General features: G+C 40.7%; 1 protein-coding gene across 4 annotated transcripts in view; it reads left to right on the plus strand.

Moving 5' to 3' along the window:
- The window catches only part of SLC18B1 (solute carrier family 18 member B1), a 43,278-nt gene that overhangs the window by 10,218 nt on the left and 8,297 nt on the right, over positions 1–24,763 (plus strand). For 2 of the 4 annotated variants that reach the window (XM_004740219.3, XM_004740222.3), the window contains exons 1-7: positions 5,925–6,157; positions 7,324–7,463; positions 11,600–11,695; positions 12,388–12,461; positions 14,215–14,362; positions 17,928–18,084; positions 22,593–22,729. In XM_004740219.3, coding sequence (XP_004740276.1) covers positions 6,115–6,157; positions 7,324–7,463; positions 11,600–11,695; positions 12,388–12,461; positions 14,215–14,362; positions 17,928–18,084; positions 22,593–22,729 — 795 coding nt within the window. In that variant the 5' untranslated portion in view covers positions 5,925–6,114. Of the gene's footprint in view, positions 1–5,924; positions 6,158–7,323; positions 7,464–11,599; positions 11,696–12,387; positions 12,462–14,214; positions 14,363–17,927; positions 18,085–22,592; positions 22,730–24,763 lie in introns of those variants that run through there. The other 2 variants (XM_045066343.1, XM_045066342.1) reach the window with 1 other exon arrangement.

Consider the following 24,763-nt stretch of genomic DNA (forward strand, 5'->3'; position numbering starts at 1 on the left):
GGGAGATGTAGGCTTCTCACTGAGCAGGGAGCCCAATGTGGGGCTCAATCCCAGGACCCTGGAATCATGACCCCAGCCAAAGGCAGACACTTATGGACTGAGCCACCCAGGCGCCACCACATTTAGAATATTTTATCCTAAAGCAACAGAATACACTTCTTTCTGAGGGCACATAGAACATTCTCCAGAATAGATCGCATACTGGTTCACAAATCAGGCCTCAACAACTACAAAAAGACTGAGATCATACCAAGCATATTTTCACACCACACACTATGAAACTTGAAGTCAACCAAAAGAAAAAAAATTGGGAACCCACAAATACATGGAGGTTAAAGAACATTCTACTAAAGAATGAACGGGTTAACCAGGAAATTAAAGAAATAAAGAAATACATGGAAGCAAATGAAAATGAAAACGTAACGGTAGAAAGCCTCTGCAATGCAGCAAAGGCAGTCCTAAGAGGGAAGTATAAGCAATAAAGGAAGTATACCTACCTACCTCAAAAAGCAAGAAGTCTCAAATATACAACCTAAATTTACACCTAAAGGAGCTAGTAAAAGAAAAGCAAATAAAGCCTATAGCCAGCAGAGGAAAGGGAAGTAATAGAGGAAAACTAAATGATAACAAAACAAACAAGCAAAAAACAGTAGAATAGAACAATAAAACTAAGAGCTGCTTCTCAGAAAGAATTAATAAAATTGATAACCTCCAACCAGATTTATCTAAAAGAAAAGAAGAAGGACCCAAATAAATAAATTCACGAATGGAAGAGGAGAGATCACAACTAAGACCACAGAAATATGAACAATTATAATAAGAGTATATTATGAAAAATTATTTGCCAATAAACTGGGCAATCTGGAAGAAATGAACAAATTCCTAGAAACATACAAACTATCTAAACTGAAGGAGGAAGAAATAGAAAATTTGAACAAAATTCCCAGAGGAATTCTACCAGGCATTTAAAGAAGAGTTAATACCTACTCTTCTCAAACTATCCCAAAAAATAGAAATGGAAACAAATCAAATCCAACAGTACATTTAAAGAATTATTCACCATGATTAAGTGGGATTTATTCCTGGGCTACAGCGGTGGTTCAATATTTACAAATGACTCAACATGATATACCATATAAATAAAAGAAAGGATAAGAACATATGATCCTCTCAATAGATGCAGGAAAAGCATTTGATGAAATATAGAATCCATTCTTGAGGGGCGCCTGGGTGGCTCAGTGGGTTAAGCCGCTGCCTTCTGCTCAGGTCATGATCTCGGGGTCCTGGGATCGAGTCCCGCGTCGGGCTCTCTGCTCAGCAGGGAGCCTGCTTCCCTTCCTCTCTCTCTCTGCCTGCCTCTCCGTCTACTTGTGATTTCTCTCTGTCAAATAAATAAATAAAATCTTTTAAAAAAAAAAAGAATCCATTCTTGATAAAAACACTCAACAAAGTAGGGACAGAGGGAACATAACTCAACTTTATAAAGGGGCATATATGAAAGACCCACAGCTAATACCATCCTCAATAGGGAAAAACGGAGAGCTCTTCCTCAACAATCAAGAACAAGACAGGGACGTTCTCTCTCACCATTATTATTTAACACAGTACTGGAAGTCCTGGCTTCAGCAATCAGACAACAAAAAGAAATAAAAAGCATCCATATCGGGAAAGAAGAAGTTAAAATTTCACTATCTGCAGATAACATGGTAGTCTATGTAGAAAATCCAAAACACTACCAAAAAATTACTAGAATTGATGATTCACAAATTCCGCAAAGTCACAAGATATAAAATCAATGTACAGAAATCTGTTGCATTTCTATACACCAATAATGAGACAGCAGAAAGAGAAATTGAGGACTTGACCTCATTTACAATTGTCCCCAAAACCTTAAGATACCTATGAATAAGCCTAACCAAAACAGTAAAAGTTCTATACGCTGAAAACTGTAGAACAGTTATGAAAGAAATTGAAGAGGACACAAAGAAATGGAAAAAAACTTTCCATGCTCATGGATTGGAAGAACAAATATTACTAAAATGTCCATACTGCCCAAAACAATCTACACATTTAATGCAATCCCTATCAAAATAGTACCAGCATTTTTCACACAGATAGAATAAACAATCCTAAAATGTGTATGGAACCACAAAAGATCCTGAATAGTCAAAGCAACTTGAAAAAAAAAAAGCAAAACTGGAGGCATCACAATTCTGGACTTCAAACTATATTACAAAGCAGTAGTCCTCAAGACAGTATGGTACTAGTGGAAAAACAGACACACAGATCAGTGGAACAGAATAGAAAACCCAGAAATGGACTCACAACTATATGGTTAACTAATTTTTGACATAGGAAAAAAGAATATCCAATGGAAAAAAGACAGTCTCTTCAACAAATGGTGTTGGGAAAACTGGATGATTACATGCAGAAGAGTGAAAGTAGGTCACAATCTTACACCACACACAAAAATAAACTCAAAATGGATGAAAGACCTAAATGTGAGACCGAAAACCATCAAAATTCCAAAGGAGAACACAGCTAGCAATCTCTTTGACCTTGGCAGCAGCAACTTGTTGCTAGACATGTCTTCAGAGGCAAGGGAAACAAAAGCAAAAATGAACTATTGGGACATCATCAAGATAAAAAGCTTCTGCACAGTGAAGAAATCAATCAACAAAACTAAAAGACAACCTATGGAATGGGAGAAAATATTTGCAAATGATATATCTGATAAAGGGAAGTATTCAAAGTCTATAAGGAACTTCTCAAACTCAACACGCAAAAAACAAAGAATCCAATTAAGAAACAGGCAGAAGACATGAACAGACATTTTTCCAAAGAAGACATCCAGATAGCTAACAGACACATGAAAAGATGCGCAACATCACTCATCATCAGAAAAATGCAAATCAAAACCATGATAAGATACCACCTCACACCTGTCAGGATGTTAAAATTAACAACACAGGAAACAACAGATGTTGGTGAGGATGTGGAGAGAGGGGAATTCTCGCACACAGTTGGTGGGAATGCAAACTGGTACAGCTTTTCTGGAAAACAGTATGGAGCTTCCTCAAAAAGCTAAAAATAGAACTACCCTATGACCCAGCAATTGCACTACTAGGTATTTATCCAACGGATACAAAAATACTGATTTGAAGGGCCACACACACCCTGATGTTGATAGCAGCATTATCACCAATAGCCAAATAATGGAAAGAGACCAAGTGTCCATTAACTGATGAATGGGTAAAGAGGATGTGACTATACACACACACACACACACACTGGAATATTATTCAGCCATCAAAAAATGAAATCTTGCCATTTGCAATGATGTGGATGGGTCTTATGGTAAGAGAAATAAGTATCAGAGAAAGGCAAATAACATGATTTTACTCATATGCGCAATTTAAGAAACAAAACTGATGAACATAGAGGAAGGGAGTAAAAGAGGGACAAACCATAAGAGACTCTTCACTAGGGAGTACAAACTGAGGGTTGATGGAGGGGAGGTGGGCAGGGGATGGGCTAAATGGGTGATGAGTTTTAAGGAGGGCACTTGTGATGAGCACTAGGTATTACATATAAGTGATGAATCACTAAATTCTACTCCTGAAACCAGTATTACACTGTATGTTAACTGACTAGAATTTAAATAAAAATCTGAAAACAACTACACACATACCTAGACACATATAAGTGAACTATTGAAACTCAAAGATCAAGAGAAAATCCCCCAAAGCAGCCAAGACAATAAAAAGGTACATAACATTCAAAATTATACTGATTTCTCTTGAGGAATTATAGCCACCAAAAATAGTAGAACCATGTCCTAAAGAAGCTGAAAGATAACAACTCTGTCTACATATTTCTACATCAAATAAAAAGATCATCCAAGAATGAACTTCCCTGAGGAAATAGCATTTAAACAAAATATTCCACTTTAGCTTGTACAAAAAAAAAATGTTTCTATAGTTTCTGTGGAAACTATAGTATCCATACGACTATGATGATTATATAAAACTTCAATGAATGGATGCTTGTGGTAGGCTAATAATGGCTCCCAGAGATATGTTACCATCCCAATCTCTGGAACTTGTTACCTTATTTGAAAGAAGGGTCCATGCAGATGGGATTAAGTTAAAGATCTTGAGATGAGTAGATCATTTTGGACTTCGGCTCAGTGAAATTGATGTTGAACTTCTGGCCTTCAAGGCTGTTGTTTCAAGGCACCAAGTTTGTGGTAATTTGTTACAGCAATCCCAGAAAACTAATATGATAATATACTCTCCTGTCATATAGATCATGTGAAGGAAAGCTAGGAGGCAGAGAATAGAAGTGGAGAGAAAGGTAGGAATATGGATCTATACCACAATACACTTTATATAAATGAAAAACTGATGGGTGCAAAATAAGAATAGACATTTTATGAAAATATATACAAACAAAAAGATTTGTATTAAATATGCAAGAATGGGGTGTCTGGCTGGCTCACTGGGTAGAGCATGCAACTCAGTCTTGGTGTTGTAAGTTTGAGCCCCACACTGGTTGTAGGATTACTGAAAAATAAAATTAAAAAAGCAAGCAAGAATAATTGCTGATGCAGGGGATGGGAGTAAGGATAGAGGGAAATAAATGACAATAGAAATGAAAAATTCAGCTGAAGGACTGGAATTTATAATAAAGTTGGGGGAAATTCCTATAAGATGGACCAAGAGCAGTAAGAGATATAAAGTAGGAGAGAAAAAGAATAACAAATAAGAGGGCCAATCTAGATGACCCAATATCTGTATAAGGAGCAGTCCAGAAAAAGAGACCAATAAAAGGAAATGTAATCGTCAAAGAAATAATTTAAAAAAAATTTCTCTTTGGGGTGCCTGGGTGGCTCAGTGGGTTAAAGCCTCTGCCTTCGGCTCAGGTCATGATCTCAGGGTCCTGGGATGGAGCCCTGCATTGGGCTCTCTGCTCAGCAGGGAGCCTGCTTCCTCCTCTCTCTCTCTCTCTCTCTCTCTCTGGCTGCGTCTCTGCCTATTTGTAATCTCTCTCTGTCAAATAAATAAAATCTTAAAAAAAATTCTCTTTTATGGTTTGATGTTATATTGGAAGGGGAATGTAGAGTAAAATGAGATTGGAGAAGCCAGTGGGTGTTAGATAATAAAGATTCTGGAAAGCCACTTGAAGGAATCTGGGCTAGACCTAATCTTTCTCTTTTGAATGGCTCTAAAGACTCTTCTTACCTACCCAAGAAATTTCTGCATAAACTTTAAGACCGGAGGTAACATCTCTTCCTCAGGAAGCCATCCCGGGCTCACTTAGCCAAAGTAAAGAGTCCTTCCAATATGTTTCTACATTACAAAACTCATCACATCATAAATTATTAACAGGGGTCTGTTTTACTGCTAGATAGAGGTATGCTACTTGAAGCTGGATGGGGGCTTACTCGTCTTTAAATTCACAGTGCCTGAAACAAGGTGGCAACTCAGCAGTCTTTTAAATTTTATGTCGGCCCCAAACCAAAACTTCTCCGGCCTCAAACGTTAACTGTTCCCCAATAGCAAATAAGGGGAAGGTAAGTGAAGCCTGTGTCTGTGTGTGTGTGTGTGTGTGTGTGTGTGTGTGTGATGATGCTGTTAAGGCGGTAGCCTATCTTTTCTGTGTCTACACACGCTTCCTTTGTTACCTCTAGTGGAAACACATTTTACTTATTTTAGGCTACGGGGTTCACCTACCTGGAATGTAGGCAGTCCTCTCCCCATCCCGCCCCACACAGAATGGGAAGCACAGCCTCTCCAAGGGCTGGGGGGAGGGGGGTGGGTATGATGGTAGCCTGTGTCTTTAAATAAACAAAGAGCTGCTCCGCTCCCGACCCGCCCCCGACCCGCCTCCGCCCCGCCTCCGCCCCGCCTCGCCTCCGCCCCGCCTCTCCGAGCGTGTAGGTATCCTCCCCAGCTGCGGGCAGCTCCCGGCCCACCGCTGCCCGCGGGGAATCGGCGATGCCGGCGTCTGGCTGAGTAGGCGTCGCCAGCTTGTTGGCTCCAGTGAGGTGGAGTCCGAGGGCGCGGGCTTGGACCCCGGAGCAGCAGCGCGGGAGTACCGTGCGTCGCGCTCATGGACTCGTCGGGGGACCCGGAGGGTCCACGCCTCCCCAGAGGTGATCGAGAGCGGCGCGGACAGACACCCCTTGGTGGCATGGGTCCTGTCGCCTTTATGGACGATTGAATTAATTTTAGCTTGGTTTGTTTCGGAGGGCTTCGAAAAAGCAGGGGCCTGGCGAGGAGGGTGGGGGAGCGGGTCTTCGGGTTAGAGCCTCTCTCTCTCTGGAAGGGGTTAAAGTTCAGGGCCAGAGCGAGGTCTCTGAAGACTTTTCTCCTCTGTAGCGCTGCTCTTGTAAATATCCTGTCTTTGGGAATGCATTCAAATAAGTATGCCATTAGACAAAGGTAACGCATTACATTTGGAGCACCTACTGTTGCTCCCCCTTTTAACCTGCTCTCAGTTCCCTTCCTCATCTATTCCAGAAAGTTTTACAAAGATTCTTGAGACTTCCTCATCTTGCACAGATTCAAACCCCCCCCCCCCCCCGGACTGCAGTGGCAACCTCTGAAACGTAGAGCAGACCAAGTAAAGTTTTCTTACTTAAATTTCCTTTTTCTCCAAGCCTTTGAATTTAAAAATGACTGATAGATTTGCTGAATATTTGAAACTGAGTAATTGACCAGTTATCTATAAAATTAAGTGAACAGTTAGCCCTGGAAATAAGTATTGAAATAATCAATGCAAAAGGCCAGTTATTAGTGTAAAATACGTATCGATTTATGGATTTGTGGGACTTGTTTTTCCAGCAGCATACCATTGTATTCATTTGCCAATTGAATGCTGTAGTTTGTTTTCTCCTCCTTACACGTCACTTGCCTTCAATACTACCCTAGAATGCTTACTGAACAGCTAACTTGACATGCTAAGAACACTTTGAGTCCATGTAACATATGAAGCTAGTAACTGGAGAAGTTACATTATAGTTTAGAGAGCAGTACCCTTTGGAGGGCTCTTGGTTGCCTCATCTTTCCTGAAGGAATTTACTAGAAGTGGAAGAAATAGTGAAGGCAAAACAGATCAGATGGTTTGATAAATTCTGCCCTGAAAATGATATGTTTTCAAAATGGGAGTGATGTACGAGTTTTGTGTTACATTTGATCAAATGTGCTATACTCAAAATAGCCCTTAACTGTGCAGATATTATCTTCAGTATGCACAGAAATGACTTTTGCGAACTTCAATCAGGAGTCCCAATTATATTGTAGCATGTTTGCATTTAAGGTGATGACCCTCCAGGAAATGCAAGAGAGACATCCAGACAGCTTTCAAGAGAACAGCTCTTTGTACTGATATCAGCAGCTTCCATTAACTTGGGTTCTATGATGTGCTATTCTATCCTTGGACCCTTTTTCCCCAAGGAGGTGAGACATTTTTCTATTTTTCTGAATTTTAATTTTTTAACAAGCACTTTGAATTATTTCATTCTGTGGTGTGTAAAATGTAAAAATCTGTATTTAATAAAGATGATGCATAGAACTTTAGTAAACAGAAAGACTTCTGATGGAATATTTGATACCAGAGAAAAAAATCCAGTCAGAGAGGAGACCCTCTTGGGAGATAACTCCCCTAAATATAACTGACCATCTGTGGATTACTTCTCTTACATGTAGTTTGATAAATCTTTGTTTGGTTTCTGCATTGAAACAAGGGGGTGCTCTGAGTAATTGAGATTTTGGCATTATTGCAAAAGGTCTATGCTGAGACAGGAGGTTTGTCTCCTGGAGTTTTTAACTTACTAATATTTTGGAATTAGGAAGACATGATCCCATTAAATCCCCTTTCTTTAACTTGAATTTCTTACGGAATCTAGTAGCAATGGTTTGTGCCAATGAGGAATTCTTAAAGTGGCTAGTTCCTTCCAACCATTGCCTTTTATGTGGGTTTATGGTTCATGACAGACTCAAAGGGAATTAACTCGTAGAGAATCCCTTATCTGGAGGTGGGTGGGGTGAAGCATGAAAGAAGGGTACTGGCTTTGTACTCTGCCCAAATCTTAGCTCTCATTGCACTCTGAGTTCTCTCATTGACTTGGTAACCTGGAGTTTTTCATTCTGTGTGTTACCAACGAGGATGGAAATGGCTTCTCTGCTAAAAGAACAATGTGACTTTGTACCTATACAGTGCTTTTTAGTTTTCAATGGGCTTTCCCACACATTTATCCCATTTGGTCTCTGCAACTACTGCATAAGGGAGTAGGAGAGTAGCGAGAATCTCATCATGTTGCCAATGAAGACGAGACTCAGAAGTTCAGTGACTGGCCCAGTTTAGTTCTCTTTACTGAGTGGGAGTGGAAGGGTTAATGGTTTCCCACTCTAGGGTCTGTAGGCATTAGATACATTAGGGCAGAAAAGAGATAAGACAATGTCCCTCTCTTGTCAATTCACTGGGAGTGGCAAAAGATGAAAAAAAAAAACAAAAAAAAAACCCACGAGTTGCAGAGTACTTGGACACCGTTTACCAAAGGCTCTTCAAATTGTTAAGAGACTCTAGGGAAAGGAATAGTTAATTTTGTCCTGTGTGCAGGTGGGGAGGGAGACAAAGGGATAGTACTGAAAGGGACTTCATGGGATAGACCCAAGGTAAATCTTGAGAAATGTAGTTCTCAAGGTGAACAACAGAGGCAGAGGTGTTGTAGGAAAGAAATAGGTTGGATAGTCATGGGATTAGCAAAATAAATAGCATAGTCTTGGGGAAAGCAGGCGACTTGATGTATCTTGGGCTTTGGCTGGAGGGAAGTCCAACAGGAGGCAGCAGATCTGCAGAGGCAGGGGGAGCTAGAAGGCAAGGGTCCTTCCATGTAGGCCAAGGATGTCAGCGAGAAATTATCAGGGATGTCTGATCAAGACAGAATAGCCTGATTAAGTTTGGGTTTCAGAAAATATAATGAGGGGTAGAGCCTCTGGAATTAGGGCAGAGAAGAACTAGAGTAACAGGAACGACAAGATAGTGGAGCGTTTCCCGGCTCAGTTGGAACTCAGAGCAGTATTAGCTTCCTCTTAGTGGAATCTGAAGGAAAACCAGACTACAGATACATGGTTTTTAATTATTTTATTTTATTTTTAAGACTTTATTTGCTTGATAGAGCAGAGTAAGAGAGAGAGAGCACACGAGGTGGGGGAGCAGCAGGCAGAGGGAGAAGTTGGCTCCCTGCTGAGCAGAGAGCCCAGTGTGGGACTTGATCCCAGGATCCTGAGATCATGACCTGAGCTGAAGGTAGATGCTTAACCAACTGAGCCACCAGGAGCCCCTGTTTTCGTTGTTAATATTTTTTCCAATCTTTTTTAAAGAAACGGACATCGAGCTGATGTACGTTGTTACATTTGTTTCGGCCTGCAGGATAGCAATTAGACAATTCTATACATTACACCATGCTCGCTGCAATGAATATAGTTACCAATTGTCACCTTTCAAAGCTGTTCAAGTATTATTGATGATATTCCTATGCTGCACTTTTAAGTTTTTGATTTACTTTTTTTGTTCAGGAGGGACAGCTGAAGGAAAGAAGACAGAGGAAGGGAGAAAGCATTCTAACTTTAAAAGGTCTAGATATAAAGAGCGGGCTCTTTCTTTTCATTTCTTATTAAAATAAAGTCTTGTGGTTGCCAAATGTATAGGCAAAACTTAACCTTTCCTCCTGCATGTATCCTTCCTATTACCTAGAGCTAATTAGACAAAGGAGAAACAGGACCCTTCTTATATTCTGGTGCAGGATTCCTATTTCTACTTACCCTTTTTCTGGCACCCTCCTTCTTTGTCACAGGACAACATGTGAACTAGAAATTGCTTTTAATAGCTATTCGTGGTTTTCTAATGTGAAGCAGCCTCCACATTCCAAAAGTGATATTTAGCTGCTGCCCTAGAATGTGATTCTGAAATATCTGAAGTCACCATCCCATGTCCATGGTGAATGCGGGAACCTGCGCAACATGGAAACTGTCATGGCTGCCATGATGGTGTAACTTTTGCATGTCTGCCTCCTCTTTTAGAAAATGGGGCCAGCTAAAAACGCACCCCTTACTCAGTTGTTGTAAGAAAGCATGAACAACAGCACTTAATAGTGATCCTCATAGTGAGGGTCCAGTAAATAAATGTTAGTTGCAAAGCCATTATATCAATAATGCCAGACTCTAGGATGAAATACTTACCAGATCGACTAAGCAAGGAACATGGATAATGTGACTTGACCAATGAATGTTCTTTCCATATCTTTTTTTTTTTAATATTTTATTTATTTATTTGACAGAGATCACAAGCAGGCAGAGGCAGAGAGGGGTAAGCAGCTCCCCACTGAGCAGAGAGCCCGATGCGGGGCTCGATCCCAGGACCCTGAGGTCATGACCCGAGCTGAAGGCAGCGGCCTAACCCACTGAGCCACGCAGGCACCCCTCTTTCCATATCTTTATTGACTCCTTTGATGATATCTCCCCGCTGAGGGTACCTGTTTTAGTTTGCTAGCGCTGCCATAACAAATACCACAGACGGGGTGGCTTAAACAACAGAAATTCCTTGTCTAACAGTTCTGGAGGCTGGAAGTCTGGGAAGATGTTAGCAAGGTTGGTTTCTTATGAGGACTGTGAGGGAGGAATCTGTTCAGGCCTCTCTTCTTGACTTATTTATTGCTGAGTTCTCATGCCATCTGTCTACTTTTGGTTTTATTGCCTGAGTTTTTGGTGTCAAATCCAAGAAGTCATTGCCAAGACCAACGTCAAGAAGCACCCTTCTTTGAGGAGTTTGACAGTTTCAGATCTTACATTTAAGTCATTCTGAGTTGATTTTGTGAGCGGGTGTAAGATAGGGGTCTGATTCCATTCTTTTGTTTGTGGATGTCTGGTCTCCCAAATGCCATTTGTTGAAGAGACTATCCTTTCTTCACTGTCTGTCCTTGACATCCTTGTGGAAGAGCATTTGACCATAAGTGTGTGAGTTTATTGCTAGGCTTTCTAATCTATTCCATATGTTTGTCTATGCCAGTGTCATGCATTTTTAATTACTTCAACTTGTTATTAATTAAGAGAGTGCACATGCAGGGGCGTGAGTGTGGGAAGGGGGAGGGTCAGGGGGAAAAGGAGAGAGAGAATCTTAACAGACTCTATGTCCAGCACAGAGCCCTGCTCCAGGGCTTGATCTCACGACCCTGAGATCATGATCTGAACTGAAATCAAGAGTTGGATGCTTAACAGACTGAGCCACCTAAGCACCCCTGTAATTTATTTTGAAATCATGAAATGCGTTGCCTCCAGCTTTGTTTTTCTTTCTCAAGATTATAAAGCTAACAGTTCTTCATGGGTGTGGTGAGTGAATAATTTTCATGTCAGAGACTGGGTCTTACTATAGTTTCCCTTCCTTCCCCATTCTGTTTATTTTTAAATGATAATCTTTGAAATTGCTACACAGATAAAGGTTACAAGAAAACAATGCCCTGATCTAATAGCTCCATCTTTCCACATGGATGAAAGTTTGTCTTGCAGACTTTGTTTCCTTTAATGTTTCTTTAAAGGCTGAAAAGAAAGGAGTCAGCAATACAGTTACGGGTATGATCTTTGGATGTTACGCTTTGTTTGACTTGCTGGCATCTTTGGTGTTTGGAAAATATGTAAGTATTAAAATTCATATGAATACTTTCATTTTTATATGTTGTATAATGAATTATTCCACTATAAGTCTAGAATTTCCATTGATACAGACATAGCCATCATTATATTTTATGAATTATGCGAAGTGTTGATGGTTCCATTCTTTGGGTTGATTAATTTTTTCCCCAAGTTTTTATTTGAATTCCAGTTAGCTAACATCGTGTAATATTAATTTTCAGGTGCACAGTATAGTGATTCAACACTTCCCATTAAACACCCAATGCCCATTGCAACAAGTGCACTCCTTAATCTCATCACCTATTTCATCCATCTCCCCACCCACCTCCCTTCTGGTAACCATCAGTTTGTGCTCTATAGTTAAAAGTCTGTTTCTTGGTTTGTGTCTCTGTCTCTTTCTTTCCCTTTGCTTGTTTGTTTTGTTTCTCAAATTTCACATATGAGTGAGATCCTATGGTATTGGTCTTTCTCTGACTGAGTTATTTCATTTACCATAATGGGTTGATTGACTTTTCACTTCTTCCGTGTTTGCAAGCAATGTATATTGCCATTCCATTAAAGAATTATTATAATCTTATATTAATTGTACATATATTGCCCAAACCTTGTATTTTCTGATGCAGAAGATGTGTTTATGTGGATGTGGACTTGTAACAGTCATCAATTTACTACTCTTCTCTGACATTTATTATAGCTTGTACAAATTGGAGCAAAATTTATGTTTGTAGCAGGAATGTTTGTCTCAGGAGGAGTTACAATTCTCTTTGGGTAAGTCATGTTCTGATATGTTTGGGAACTTGAACAGATTTCATAATTTATCTTCAATTCAAAATTTTAATGGATTCTTTAAATCACTCAGTACCATTGATTGCCTGCTTATAGCCGCACAAAAAGCTATTGGTGAAGGGAATTGGGTGTTTAGAGGATAGGGCCAATGAAGGAAAGAGTCTTCTAAGGACTTGCTGTTAAGTGGTTTCTGAATCTATTCATCAGGGCTATGAGTGTGAGTGACAGAAACTTAACTCACTTTTCCAAGTCACACAATATGTTTTGGCTCAAGTGCCAAGTGCATTAAAGAAACAGCCAAAGCATATCAGGAGACAGATGTTAAAATAATGTGTTTGGAGATCTTTCTCAAGGTCCTGGTTTTGCTTTCCTCTTCTTAGGCTTTGATCTTGGTCAAGGTGTCCCCTTGTGGTAGCAAGAGTTCTCCTGGCAGCTCCCATAGGAAGAATTCCTCAACAGCTTCCCACTTTTCCTGAGTTTCCGGTAGATTCTCAGAATGGAACCGCTGGCCTGATCTTGTTGGTGACCCATCCTTTTATCTGGGGCAGTGTAGGGGAGGGGGACACTCTGATTGGCCAGGCTTGAGTCATATGCTCCTTTCGGAATGGTTCCCTCCATTGCTTTTTCCAGGAAAAGAGAAAATAAGTACCAAAGGTAAAATAGCTACAGAAGTCTTAAGGCAGGGACGCCTGGGTGGCTCAGTGGGTTAAAGCCTCTGCCTTCTGCTCTGGTCGTGATCCCAGGGTCCTGGGATCGAGCCCCGCATCCCATTGGGCTCTCTGCTCAGGGGGAGCCTGTTTCCTCCCCTCTCTCTCTCTTTTTCTCTCTACCTGCCTCTCTGCCTACTTGTGATCTCTGTCTGTCAAATAAAAAACAAAAAAAAAAAACCAAAAAACTTAATAGAAGTCTTAAGGCTTAGAGTCCTTACACCAGCAGTATGGTGGCAAATCATCTGAACGAGCCTACACAATTACTTGGGGAGTATAGTGGCATGAAAAGAGCACGGTAAGATGATGAAGTAAGGTCAGGAAGCCTTCATATCAAAATAAGTGGGGTTTTTTTTTTTGGTCCCCCCCCCCAACTTTTTTCCTTCTTTTTTTTTTTCCTTTTTTTTTTTTTTGGCAGGGGGGTAGTCTTCTATTTTCTGCATTCCTTTTTTTGTTTGTTTGTTTGAAGATTTGAGTTCTGCCACTGAGGGGTACCTGAGACCAAGAAGTCTTTTTTTCATCTATGTTCTTAGCAGAGTGATTCTACATGTTTCAAAAACCAGATTTAGTATCACCTGCAGAGGACCAGTTAACATCAGCATACAAGGTCAACGAAACTGTCATTATATGATGCAGATTGTTAACCAAAAAAAGAAATAATTGCCTTCTACTGAAAGTACAACAAAGCAAGTTTAAAAAATCATTTTTTTAAAGATTTTATTTATTTATTTTATAGAGAGAGAGCTTACAAGTAGGCAGAGAGGGAGGCAGAGAGAGGGGGGAAGCAGGCTCCCTGCTGAGCAGATACCCGGATGCAGGGCTCCATCCCAGGACCCTGAGATCATGACCTGAGCCAAAGGCAGAGGCCCAACCCACTGAGACAACTAGGCACCCCCCAAAAATCATATTCTAAAGAGATTTATTATAAGAACTGTAGGTGAGATATGATCCTTTTCAATGAGTCGAGATAAAAAGGAAAAACAATAAAAACCAGCCCGGCATTTGAGAATTGTCTTGTTCTTTTTTAGTGTATTGGATCAAGTTCCAGATGGACCGATATTTATTGCTATGTGTTTTCTAGTGAGAGTGGCAGATGCGGTCAGCTTTGCGGCAGCAATAACTGCGTCTTTTTCCATTCTCGTAAAGGCTTTTCCAAATAATGTGGCTACAGTGTTGGTATGTATTTCATATGTGTTTCCTATTTTCCTCTTAGCATTGGCGAAAATATTCACGTTTTCCAAGTTAACACTTCCTTTGAGATCTACTTTTTCCTATTTTCTGTGTGTTTTGGTTATCTTTTACCCCAGTTACTACTTCCAGCAGCAGGCTGTCAGCAAGTGTACCATCAGTCTTACTTAGGTCACTTCCTATGCTTATGATCTCCTGAAGGAGCAGTTTGACAGGTAAATGGGGTTCAAACTAAATATTCTTTTTTACCATTAAAAACAAAACAAACAAAACGAGCTCCCTGGTAGTATTTTGTTGTCTCTCTGTACTCAGACTGTGACCGAGCAACAGTGGACAGTTCCTTAGCAACCAGACACTTGATTTAAGCTTGAGGCCTTCCTCTACTTTTCCCAGATTCATGGAAGGAATCTTAGAGGGCTTGGAGTCCTTGTGTGCTCTCTTACTTTTCCCCAATTCCAGAACCTGATTGACATACATTCCCCTATATTAGCCGGACACCTAGTATTAGTGACAGACCAGATGTCTGTCCCAACTCTTGACTGCCTCCGTCCCCAAGCAGGCTCTCTTACGGCTCTCTCCTCTGGACCCAGGCACTCTGGAAGGACCTGTGGTTTGCATATCAGACCAAATGCAGCCCTCAGAAGGAATCATTTTTCCTTTAGACTTTAGGGCCTCCTCAGCCTAGTTCTAAGAAAGCCCTTATGTGGGGTGTCTGGGTGGCGCAGTGGTTTAAGCCTCTGCCTTCAGCTCAGGTCATGATCTCAGGGTCCTGGGATTGAGCCCCTGAGCAGAGAGCCTGCTCCCCCCCCCCCCCCGCCTGCTGCTCTGCCTACTTGTGATCTCTCTGTCAAATTAGAAAAAAAAAAAAAAAAAAGAATGCCCTATTTACCCATATTAATACTATAGTTTTGGTCATTAGTATTTTTGCTGTGTAGGTAATTATTCCCCCCCCCTTTTTTTAAAGGTTTTATTTATTTATTTGAGAGAGAGAATGAGAGACAGAGAGAGCATGAGAAGAGGGAGAGCCAGAGGGAGAAGCAGACTTCCCACCAAGCAGGGAGCCTGATGTGGGACTCAGTCCTGGTACTCCAGGATCATGACCCGAGCCGAAGGCAGTCACTTAACCAATTGAGTCACCCAGGTGCCCATATTTCTTCCCACTTTTTATTGAATATCTATATCTATAGCTAGCTGACTGTTCAGGCTCATTTTATGTTCTGTAGCCATATGGTAGGCAGTGATGTACATTTCCCAGAAACACATTTCTCAAAAACGGTTCAGAAGAACACGAGGCCCTTGACAGGCTCTGTAAAACAGTGTTCTTGGGGTAAAATGGAGTGTGCCTGTGCTGTCCTCCAACTTTCACTTGAGTGAGTGTATTAAGGCTCTGAGAAATTCTGTAGTAAAGATATTTTATTTAATTTTCCACAACTCAATTTGACTGTGGAACTACTTTTTGACTGTTAAAGAACTGCTCTTCTGTGGAACACTCTGGAAGGTGCCACCCAAGGAATTTCTTATGATAACAGCAATAGTCAGTGGGTTAAAGCCTCTGCCTTCAGCTCGGGTCGTGATCCTGGGGTCCTGGGATCGAGCCCCGTGTCGGGCTCTCTGCTAGCAGGGAGCCTGCTTTCCTTCCTTTCTCTCTGCCTGCCTCTCTGCCTACTTGTGATCTCTGTCTGTGAAATAAATTTGAAAAAAAAAAAAAAAAAAAAAGGCTCTGTAAAACAGTGATTTTCTGGTCAACAGGGGAAATTCATGTTGCCAACCCCCTTTCTATATAAAAATTACAGCCTAAAACTGACACAGCTAACTTGGTAGTCAATGTGGACAGCTTCCTTATGGCAAAATGTAGAATTCCTATATTCTTACTGAAATTGAAAGTTACCAATGGACTACTTTTGTGTCCTCTGTGAGGTCTCAGGTTGCAAGGTTGCAAGCCACAATCTCTGCTTAGCACCTCCAAAGACTAGATACGTTTAAAATGGTGCAATTTCTATAAGAGATTTTTAAGAGTAAAATATTTTCCTAGCACAGTTTTGTTTATTTTAATTTTTTTTAAAGATTTTATTTATTTATTCAACAGGTAGAGATCACAAGTAGGCAGAGAGGCAGGCAGAGAGAGAGAGAGGAGGAAGCAGGCTCCCCGCTGAGCAGAGAGCCCGATGCAGGGCTCGATCCCAGGACCTGGGATCACGACCAGAGCCGAAGGCAGAGGCTTTAACCCACTGAGCCACCCAGGCGCCCCTGTTTATTTTAATTTTAACAAAAAATTTTATTTAGTACCCAATTCAGAAGTTGCCAAAGGAAATATAGAATAAAGTGAATATATTCTATACATTACTTTTCCTCACCTTCTTGGACACACCTGGTGTCTAGGAATGCAGTCCCACATCAGTCCTCCTGGAGGCCACAGAGATTACAGGTTCTTTCTAGAGTGATTCCATGTACATATGAATGTGTTCATGGGCGTGTGTGTGGACACACACGAAGGCATGCATGTGCGCACATACAGACAGGGCATATGTGATTCTTTCCCCTTTGTTTCCTTTACGCTAGTGGTAGGATACTTTCCACACTGTTTAGAGCCTTGTTGTTATACTAACAGTGAAATCCCTTTGGAGGTCTTTCTGTGCCTATACATGATCTGTGCCTATGCATGAAGAGTTCCCTACTCTGGTTTCCCTTCAGTGGTAGTATGTAGTACTTCACTATATGGAGGTAACATACATCCATGGTTTACTCAAAGTGTTGATGAATGTTTAGATCGTCTACATCTTTTGCTGGTACAGACAGTGCTACAAACACTCAAGTTTGTACGTATACCGTGTCACATCTTCACGACTGTGCCCCAAAATTAAATTCCCGGAATGGCATTCTGGGTCAGCGAGTATGTACCAGATTACCCTCCTGTGTTCGTTCATTCACCAGCAGTGTACGCATGGGCTGCTTTCCTCACTTTCTTGGCAGCAGAGCATTTGATGGATGGTTAGTAAAAACTGGTATCTTGTGGTTTAACCGTTTGCTTCTTTTGAAAATGAGGATGGGCTTTCTTTTATATGCCTAAGAGCTACTTGTATTTTATGTGTCAACAGTCTACTTATAGCATTTGCTCATTTTCCTATTGGATTCTTCATTTTCCCCCATTGATTAGTATTAGCTGTCTTGATATATTTGGGGAAAGTAGTCTTTTGTCAGTATTTTTTCCCCTGTTCTTCTTTGTCTTTTGATGTACTTAACCATCCATTGGTTTTCATATTTTTATGTAATCTGATTTGTGAATTTTTTCTTTGGCGTCTTGTGAGTTTTATATTGCAGTTAGAAAAATTTCCCAACCATAGGGATTTAAAAAAAAAAAAAGCCTACCATATTTTATTTTTCTAGAATTTCTATGCTTTCAATATGTGTATTTAAGTTTTTGGCTCATCTTGGGTTTGTATGGGTTTGTGTGTGTAAATTGTGAAGCGATTCAGATGGTGTCCATTAAATCTTTACTTGTTAATTCTTCAAACAAATTATATTGACTCAATTTTCTTTTTCCCCCCACTTTTAGGGAAGTCTTGAGATTTTTTCTGGACTGGGACTAGTTTTAGGGCCTCCTTTAGGTGGCTTCCTGTATCAGTCCTTTGGCTATGAGATGCCTTTTATTTTGCTGGGATGCATAGTTCTGCTGATGGTACCACTCAACATGTACATTTTACCTAATTATGGTAAGACTGCATTTATTACTCACTTTAAGAGTCTGAAATGTAAGTGTATTTATGCCTCTGTTGGAGGCCAATTTAACAAATACTCACTTTCATTTTATAGAAGCAATAATAGATTTATGGCACACCCTAAAATATTGATTCTCTTTTCAGAAATGTTACTGTAAGCAGTTTATATGAATTTCTATGTATTACAAATTGGTTCTGACCTTTAGAACTGTCAAATATTTAATTTCTCATCATAAAACATCACCCTGTGAAGTGCCCACCAGAGGTCTTCTTGGACTTAATTAAGTATTCTGAATGACAAGTTACCAAAGGCCACACTATCTTCTTGGAAGGCCGGTAGGCAGGAGAGCGGGGTCAGACCTTCTCCCCAGTTGTCCTCCCAGCTGCCAGTGTGAGAACACACAGCCACATCGGGCAGTAATGGAGGACACCCTGGCTTCAAAACTTTATGCCACATAGGAGTCAACCTATTCTGTAATGGCTTCATGGACGTAGCTGGAAGGGTGACCGTGAGGGACATGCCTGAGTCAGCACACTCAGGGAAGCACCAAGCTTGGTGTCCTCATCAGATACACATCGTTCATTTCGAGTTCTTTCTCTACGGACTCTACGGAGTGACATTTACCGGGCAAGGGCTATTTTTATTATAAGCAAGATTGCCTAGTAACATCGCTGGCATTTGACCTTTATCAGGTGATGAGGGGAGCAGAGCTAGAGAGTTAACTTGAAGGCTGGAGAGGAGAGAGCTAGAGAAAGTTTCTAGAGAAGAAGTACCCCCCTGAAATGCAAGGTGGTGCTTGTTTCTGCGCGTGACAGTGGTTTCTGTGGTCGAGCATCCTGCTCTCTTGGTTCACAGATGAACACTGGGCTGATAATCAAGAAACTGACACCGGGTCAGAGTCTCATGCAGTGGGAAAAACAGTTCTGTCAACCCTTTACCACACTGTAGAGGGAAAAAAGACTGCTTATTAATTCATGGTAGGACGGGTATTTAGAACTTCTGTGGTGAGGCACTAGACTGGCCTCCCCGCCTCTTTACTCCTGGAGTCCTGGCCTGCAATTTTTGTCTCCACCTTGCCCCCACCACGTGATGTCTTTTGCGGCCTTTTCTGACTGCCACCAGCCTATTTCCTTGACAGTTAGTTCTCTTCATTTCTGTTACTCCTCCATTAAAATCTCCAGCATTTTCACTGAACTTAACAAAATCCCTGTTAGCTATATTTTCGTGAACAAAAGGGTTTGGCAACGTTGCTGTTCATCTATAGGGATCTTCTATTTAGATTGAATGGAAAAAAGCTGGTATTAAAAAAAACTCTGGGGGCTCCTGAGTGGCTCAGTGGGTTAAAGCGTCTGCCTTCTGCTCGGGTCACAATCCCAGGGTCCTGGGATCAAGTCCCACATCCGGCTCTCTGCTCAGCAGGGAGCCTGCTTCCTCTTCCTCCTCTCTCTCTCTCTCTCTCTGCCTGCCTCTCTGCCTACTTGTGACCTCTATCTGTCAAATAAATAAATAAAATTTAAAAAAAAAGAAACACCTCTGAGATTGATAATGTTAAGACTATAAATATAGGGACGCCTGGTTGGCTCAGTTGGTTAAGCCGCTGCCTTTGGCTTGGGTCATGATTCCAGGGTCCTGGGATCGAGTCCCCCATCGGGCTCCTTGCTCGGCGGGGAGCCTGCTTCTCTCGCTGCCTCTGCCTGCCTCTCTGCCTGCTTGTGTGTACTCTCTCTCTCTATCTCTGGCAAATAAATAAAATCTTAAAAAAAAAAAAAAAAAAGAAAAGAAAAAAAGACTATAAATATAGAAGGAGTACTTATTAAAATTAATGCTTTTGGAGAGCTTATGGATAGAAGTTAGAAAATGAAATTTTCTTTTATTTTGATGATATTGGCAGAATTTGGTGCCCTGTAAATTCTACCCCACTCCTTTACCTCCTTCTGGACTCACAGACAATGTGGTTCTAGTTTTGGGGGTTAAGAGTCAACTTTAGTCTCTCTCTCTCTCTTATCCTTTGTATCTGTTCACCAAGTTCTCTCTTCTGTACTGCTCTCATGAAATACTTGTAAAGCAGTCATGGATGTGCCAATCCTTTTATTAGAAATCCCTACCTGTGAAATGTGAGCCATGAGGAGCTATTATGAGAGTGCAGTAGAGGAGTCACATGGTCTGAAATCTCTCCCCTTCCCATCTTCTCTGATCCCTCCTTATCCTTCAAAACTTACTCTCTATTACCTCTTCTGGGAAGTCTTTCTGAACCTTCTCAATCATCCAGCTAAATGCTGTGCAAGTAACACCTCTAACAGTAGCTTCCTGTGGCAGCATCATCAACCAGGGGGTCATGTCTCTCTAAAAGAATAAATCAGAATTGTGGGGAGCAGAGAGAGTACCCGAGTAGCTTGGGAAAGCTCCCCTGGTGATTCTGCCATGTGTCTTATGAAGCAGGTATCATGCTAGGTTTTTGTTGCTTGGCCTCCTGCCACAGTTTAATTAAACTCATTATGTGTTTGCTTCTTTGGACGCTCTTATGTATTCTCATTGTGATTTCTCATTTTTCCCTGCTTTGGATTTAGAGAAGGCAATCATTTCTGCCATAATAGTTTATCTTATACCAGAAATCCAATAATACCTTTTATATGCAAATAAATATAACCAATTAAAATGGATCTATAATTTATATGTCAATGGTGACTAATGAATCTCTTTAATAAACCATTCAAAGTCCACACCAAATTAAGTCTCTCCCTGCTGGCCCTGTTACCCCGAGCCACATGGCGGTGTTTGTCCTCTCTCTGAGTCTCACTGCACACCTTCTATAGTTGAGTGTCCTAGACTGTGCTCACATTTGGTTCACCATTGACTTTTTAGCTAATAAATAAGAAATTAACATCATGGTTTAACTTTATCCCTTGGATCTTGACCAAGTTCTAAATATAACACTCAAAATACTTGAACCATTCTTTGTGCTTTTTTTTTTTTTTTTTGGTACTTTGCTCCGTACTGGATCCTTGTTCTCCAAGAATTAAGTAATGAACCATGACAGGTGTATTTGGAGAAACAAGGATATGCAAGTGCTGATCTTCACCCTCAAGGAGCTTCCTTGTCCACACCTGGCCAATATCATCTCTGCCCCAGCACGTGGCTGCCTCCTGACCGGTCCCCTTGTCTCCATTCTCCACAAGGCCACAGAGAGGTTTCTTCAAACCACAGATCTGATTCCTACCCCTTATTTGGATTCCCTAGTGATTTCTCAGGCTTCTAAGTGTGTTATCCAGAGTCTTGCACAAACCTGCTTCTGCAGTATGATCTCTCTCCATGCTGCTGGTATCCCCTATGCCCTTCTCCATCCACTAGCTTTGCCACCCTTCATTTCTTCAAACACAGAATAGTTTTCCTGATTTTTGAGTCTTAGAAGGTGCCATACCTGGAATAATGTGCCTGGCTTATTTTTTCCTCATCCTTGGCTTCCTCATCTTAAGCTCATGCTTTGGGCATCAACTTAGATATCAGTACTTTCGGGAAGCCTTCTTTATACGGCTCTCCCTGTTTTTGTTTGTTTGTTTAAGGTCCTCTCATATGCTCTGAAAGGTTCCCTCCTAGTTACATCCTAGCTCTCTCCTCTCCTTCCTGTAACTTCTTTGTGAGGTCAGGGCTTGGCTCTGTCTTTTTTGCCTTTATCTGCCCAGCATTTTGCAAAGATTTTTCTCAGTAAATTAAGAGGATGATAGGAAAATCACCAAACAATATTAAACAATAATAAAAAAATGTAGTTTAGGTGCTAAAAGTTATGGTAGATTCCAGAAGTGCGGTAGGAAACAGAGAAAGGTAAAATTTGTGGGCCAGAACCAGACCTTACGGAGTGGATAGAATTTGAAAAATTAGCAGGAGAAAAAGAAAGGAGTCAGAGCATGTGACTGGAGACTTGGAAATAACCATTCTTGTTGCTAGGAACAGTGAAGAAGCTGAGTTCCTGCAAGGGGATACTGGAACTGAGATCAGCATAGTTGACTTGAGGGCCAGTGTAATTTATGTGTGATTCAGTAGCACGCCTCTCAATCTGGTGTTTTCTTTGCCATCAGAAAAAATAATTTTTTTGTGCTCTTTGGTGAACATAGATTCCTTCTCAGCATATACATTGTTCCTTAATAAAGCTTCTGGCTTTTCCCCTACACCAAATCTAACTTTATATATTCTCCGTCCCGTCTGGGGAAGGCCTCACTTGCTTCTCAGTTATAACCTATAACCGAAGACCCTCTCTTTTCCTCACACTCTGCTTCCAGTTGATTCTTCATGAATCTGAGAAACTGTTTTTAAGAAAACTCAATTGTGGCTCCTAGGTTTGAATAATTTATATGCAATATAGATAATAGGTAATTTTAAGCAAACTCAGAGGTGCAGTTATTTTGATTACCAAATAAAGGTGGCCTTACCAATTTTACTTTTCAAAATAGGTTGACATTGTGAACTACTCTGATTTTTTTTTCCTTTTTCAAATTTTTACCCAAAGACTCTGATCCAGGCAAACACTCGTTCTGGAAACTGATCACTCTACCCAAGGTCGCACTCATAGCCTTCGTCATCAACTCACTGAGCTCATGTTTTGGCTTCCTTGATCCTACTCTTTCTCTCTTTGTTCTGGAGAAGGTAGGTAGCCTGATTGTCAAAGAGCTCTGCACTGTAGAAGGTGGGTGTGTTTGCTTGCTCTTGGGTTCTGCTTTGTGCAATGAGCTCTGAGTGGCTGTGAGAACTGCATAGGGTGAGAACTGCACCCACAGGTAGCCTGTACCTTCCCTTGACTGGGGATCTGATTCAGGATGAACGAAAGAAGCTTTTCACTAAGTGGCCCGAATACTGGTCTCCTTTTCAAGGTCTTGTTCGAGTCATCACAGATCTGGCTACTTAACAAGGATACTTTCCTCTACTTGTTTGAATTCCAATGAGACATTTGGGGTACTCTGTAGCTCATTTGATGTTCTTCTCTAACGATCCCTTCTGGGTCCACTTACTTTTTAGGCTATTACATACATGCAATGAAATGACTATGGAATATATTAATCTGGGATGGTAGAGAGGAATCATGAGTTTCTCTCAATTTTTTTTTTTTTGAGTGTTGGAAAATAAATGTTGAATTTAAAAGTTGGATGTTGTAGAAATTTTCTCTTAGTTATTTCTGGAAAAGAGATTATTAATAATGTGATAAAGTACACTACTAAGTCTGGTAGTTGATTATACTGAAGAATTAATATGTGTTTATAAAGGCAGAACTCGAATTGCATCCCACACTGACTATATGTGACGTTTGGGAATTCAAAAAGCACAGTTACCAGACACACAGTTCCTCGAAGTCACTAGAGACAGTTTTGGGTATGTGAGATACCAAAAAGATAAACATGGAGACTGTGATTTTAGTGCCTGACCCAACGTTTAGGAAATAATATAGTATCTTGCTTGAGCATCTGTGAGGTAATAAGAAACATATTTTGTGTTTATGATGACACATGCCATTCGTGTCATCAACAGTATATCTCTTCAAGAGTCATTTTTCTATCCTCTGAAGAATTTCTGCCTGAACAAGGGGAAAATATTGTCACCAATCTGTGGTAAATCCAAGTTGCTCAAGTGTATTTTATCAGAAATCTTTATAAATATTATTTTCCAAATACATTTGTTAGATATATCTTTACATTTTCCTATTTTTTCTATCAAAAGATTTTTATCCTGTTTCCCTTCTTCTGACTTCTCACTAGCTGTTTGAACTGGCAGCTTACTGTCCTGTCATTTGTCACCTAGCCTTTTAGGGTAGGACATTTCCACCCTGTCTCCCCCAGTTATAAAAATCAGAAGACACTGCTGACTTTTTTTCTTCCTACTAGTATCTTTTTTTTTTTTTAAGATTTTTATTTATGTATTTGACAGTGAGAGCAAGAGAGCATAAGCAGGCAGAGCAGCAGAGGGAGAAGCAGGCTCCCCACTGAGCAGGGAGCCCGATGTGGAGCTCACTTCCAGGACCTTGGGATCATGACCTGAGCCCATGGCAGTTGCTTAACCAACTGAGCCACCCACGTGCCCCCTTCATACTAGTATCTTCAAAGGACTAGTTTGTTATAAAAATTGTTGAGACATATATGGACTCATATATAAATCTCATGAGCTTGCTTAAGGAAATTAAGGAAAACAGAAACAACTCAGTGAACCAAAAAAGATGTTTGTATCATGCTAATAACAGTATCAGGGTTGTGTGGTAGCTTACTGTTTTAAAAGCCTTTTGTAATGCATCACACCATCAATTCTTTAATTAGATATTAACAGCCCTTTGAAATAAATGGGATAAATGTTATTCTCAGTGTTTTTTACACCAGTGCATTTTAGTCTATGGGCAGTCAGCATCACTTGGTGGCTTTTTAGAAATGCAAATTCTTAGGGCACCTGGGTGGCTCAGAAGGTTAGGTGTCCCACTCTTGATCTCAGCTCAGGTCTTGATCTCAGGGGCGTGAGTTCAGGCCCCATATTGGGCTCCATGCTGGGTGTGGAGCCTACTTAAAAAAAAAAAAGGTAAGAAATGCAAATTTTCTGGCCCCATCCCATACCTTTTGAATCAGAAATTTTAGAACTGAAGTCTAAGAACCTCTTTTTTTTTTTTTTAATCCCTTAAATCAAGGCATGTTAACACTTGTTTCC

The sequence above is a fragment of the Mustela putorius genome, unplaced genomic scaffold (assembly GCF_011764305.1).
Source record: "Mustela putorius furo isolate JIRA1106 unplaced genomic scaffold, ASM1176430v1.1 tig00003863_pilon_pilon_pilon, whole genome shotgun sequence".
NCBI classification, from domain to species: Eukaryota; Metazoa; Chordata; class Mammalia; order Carnivora; family Mustelidae; genus Mustela; species Mustela putorius.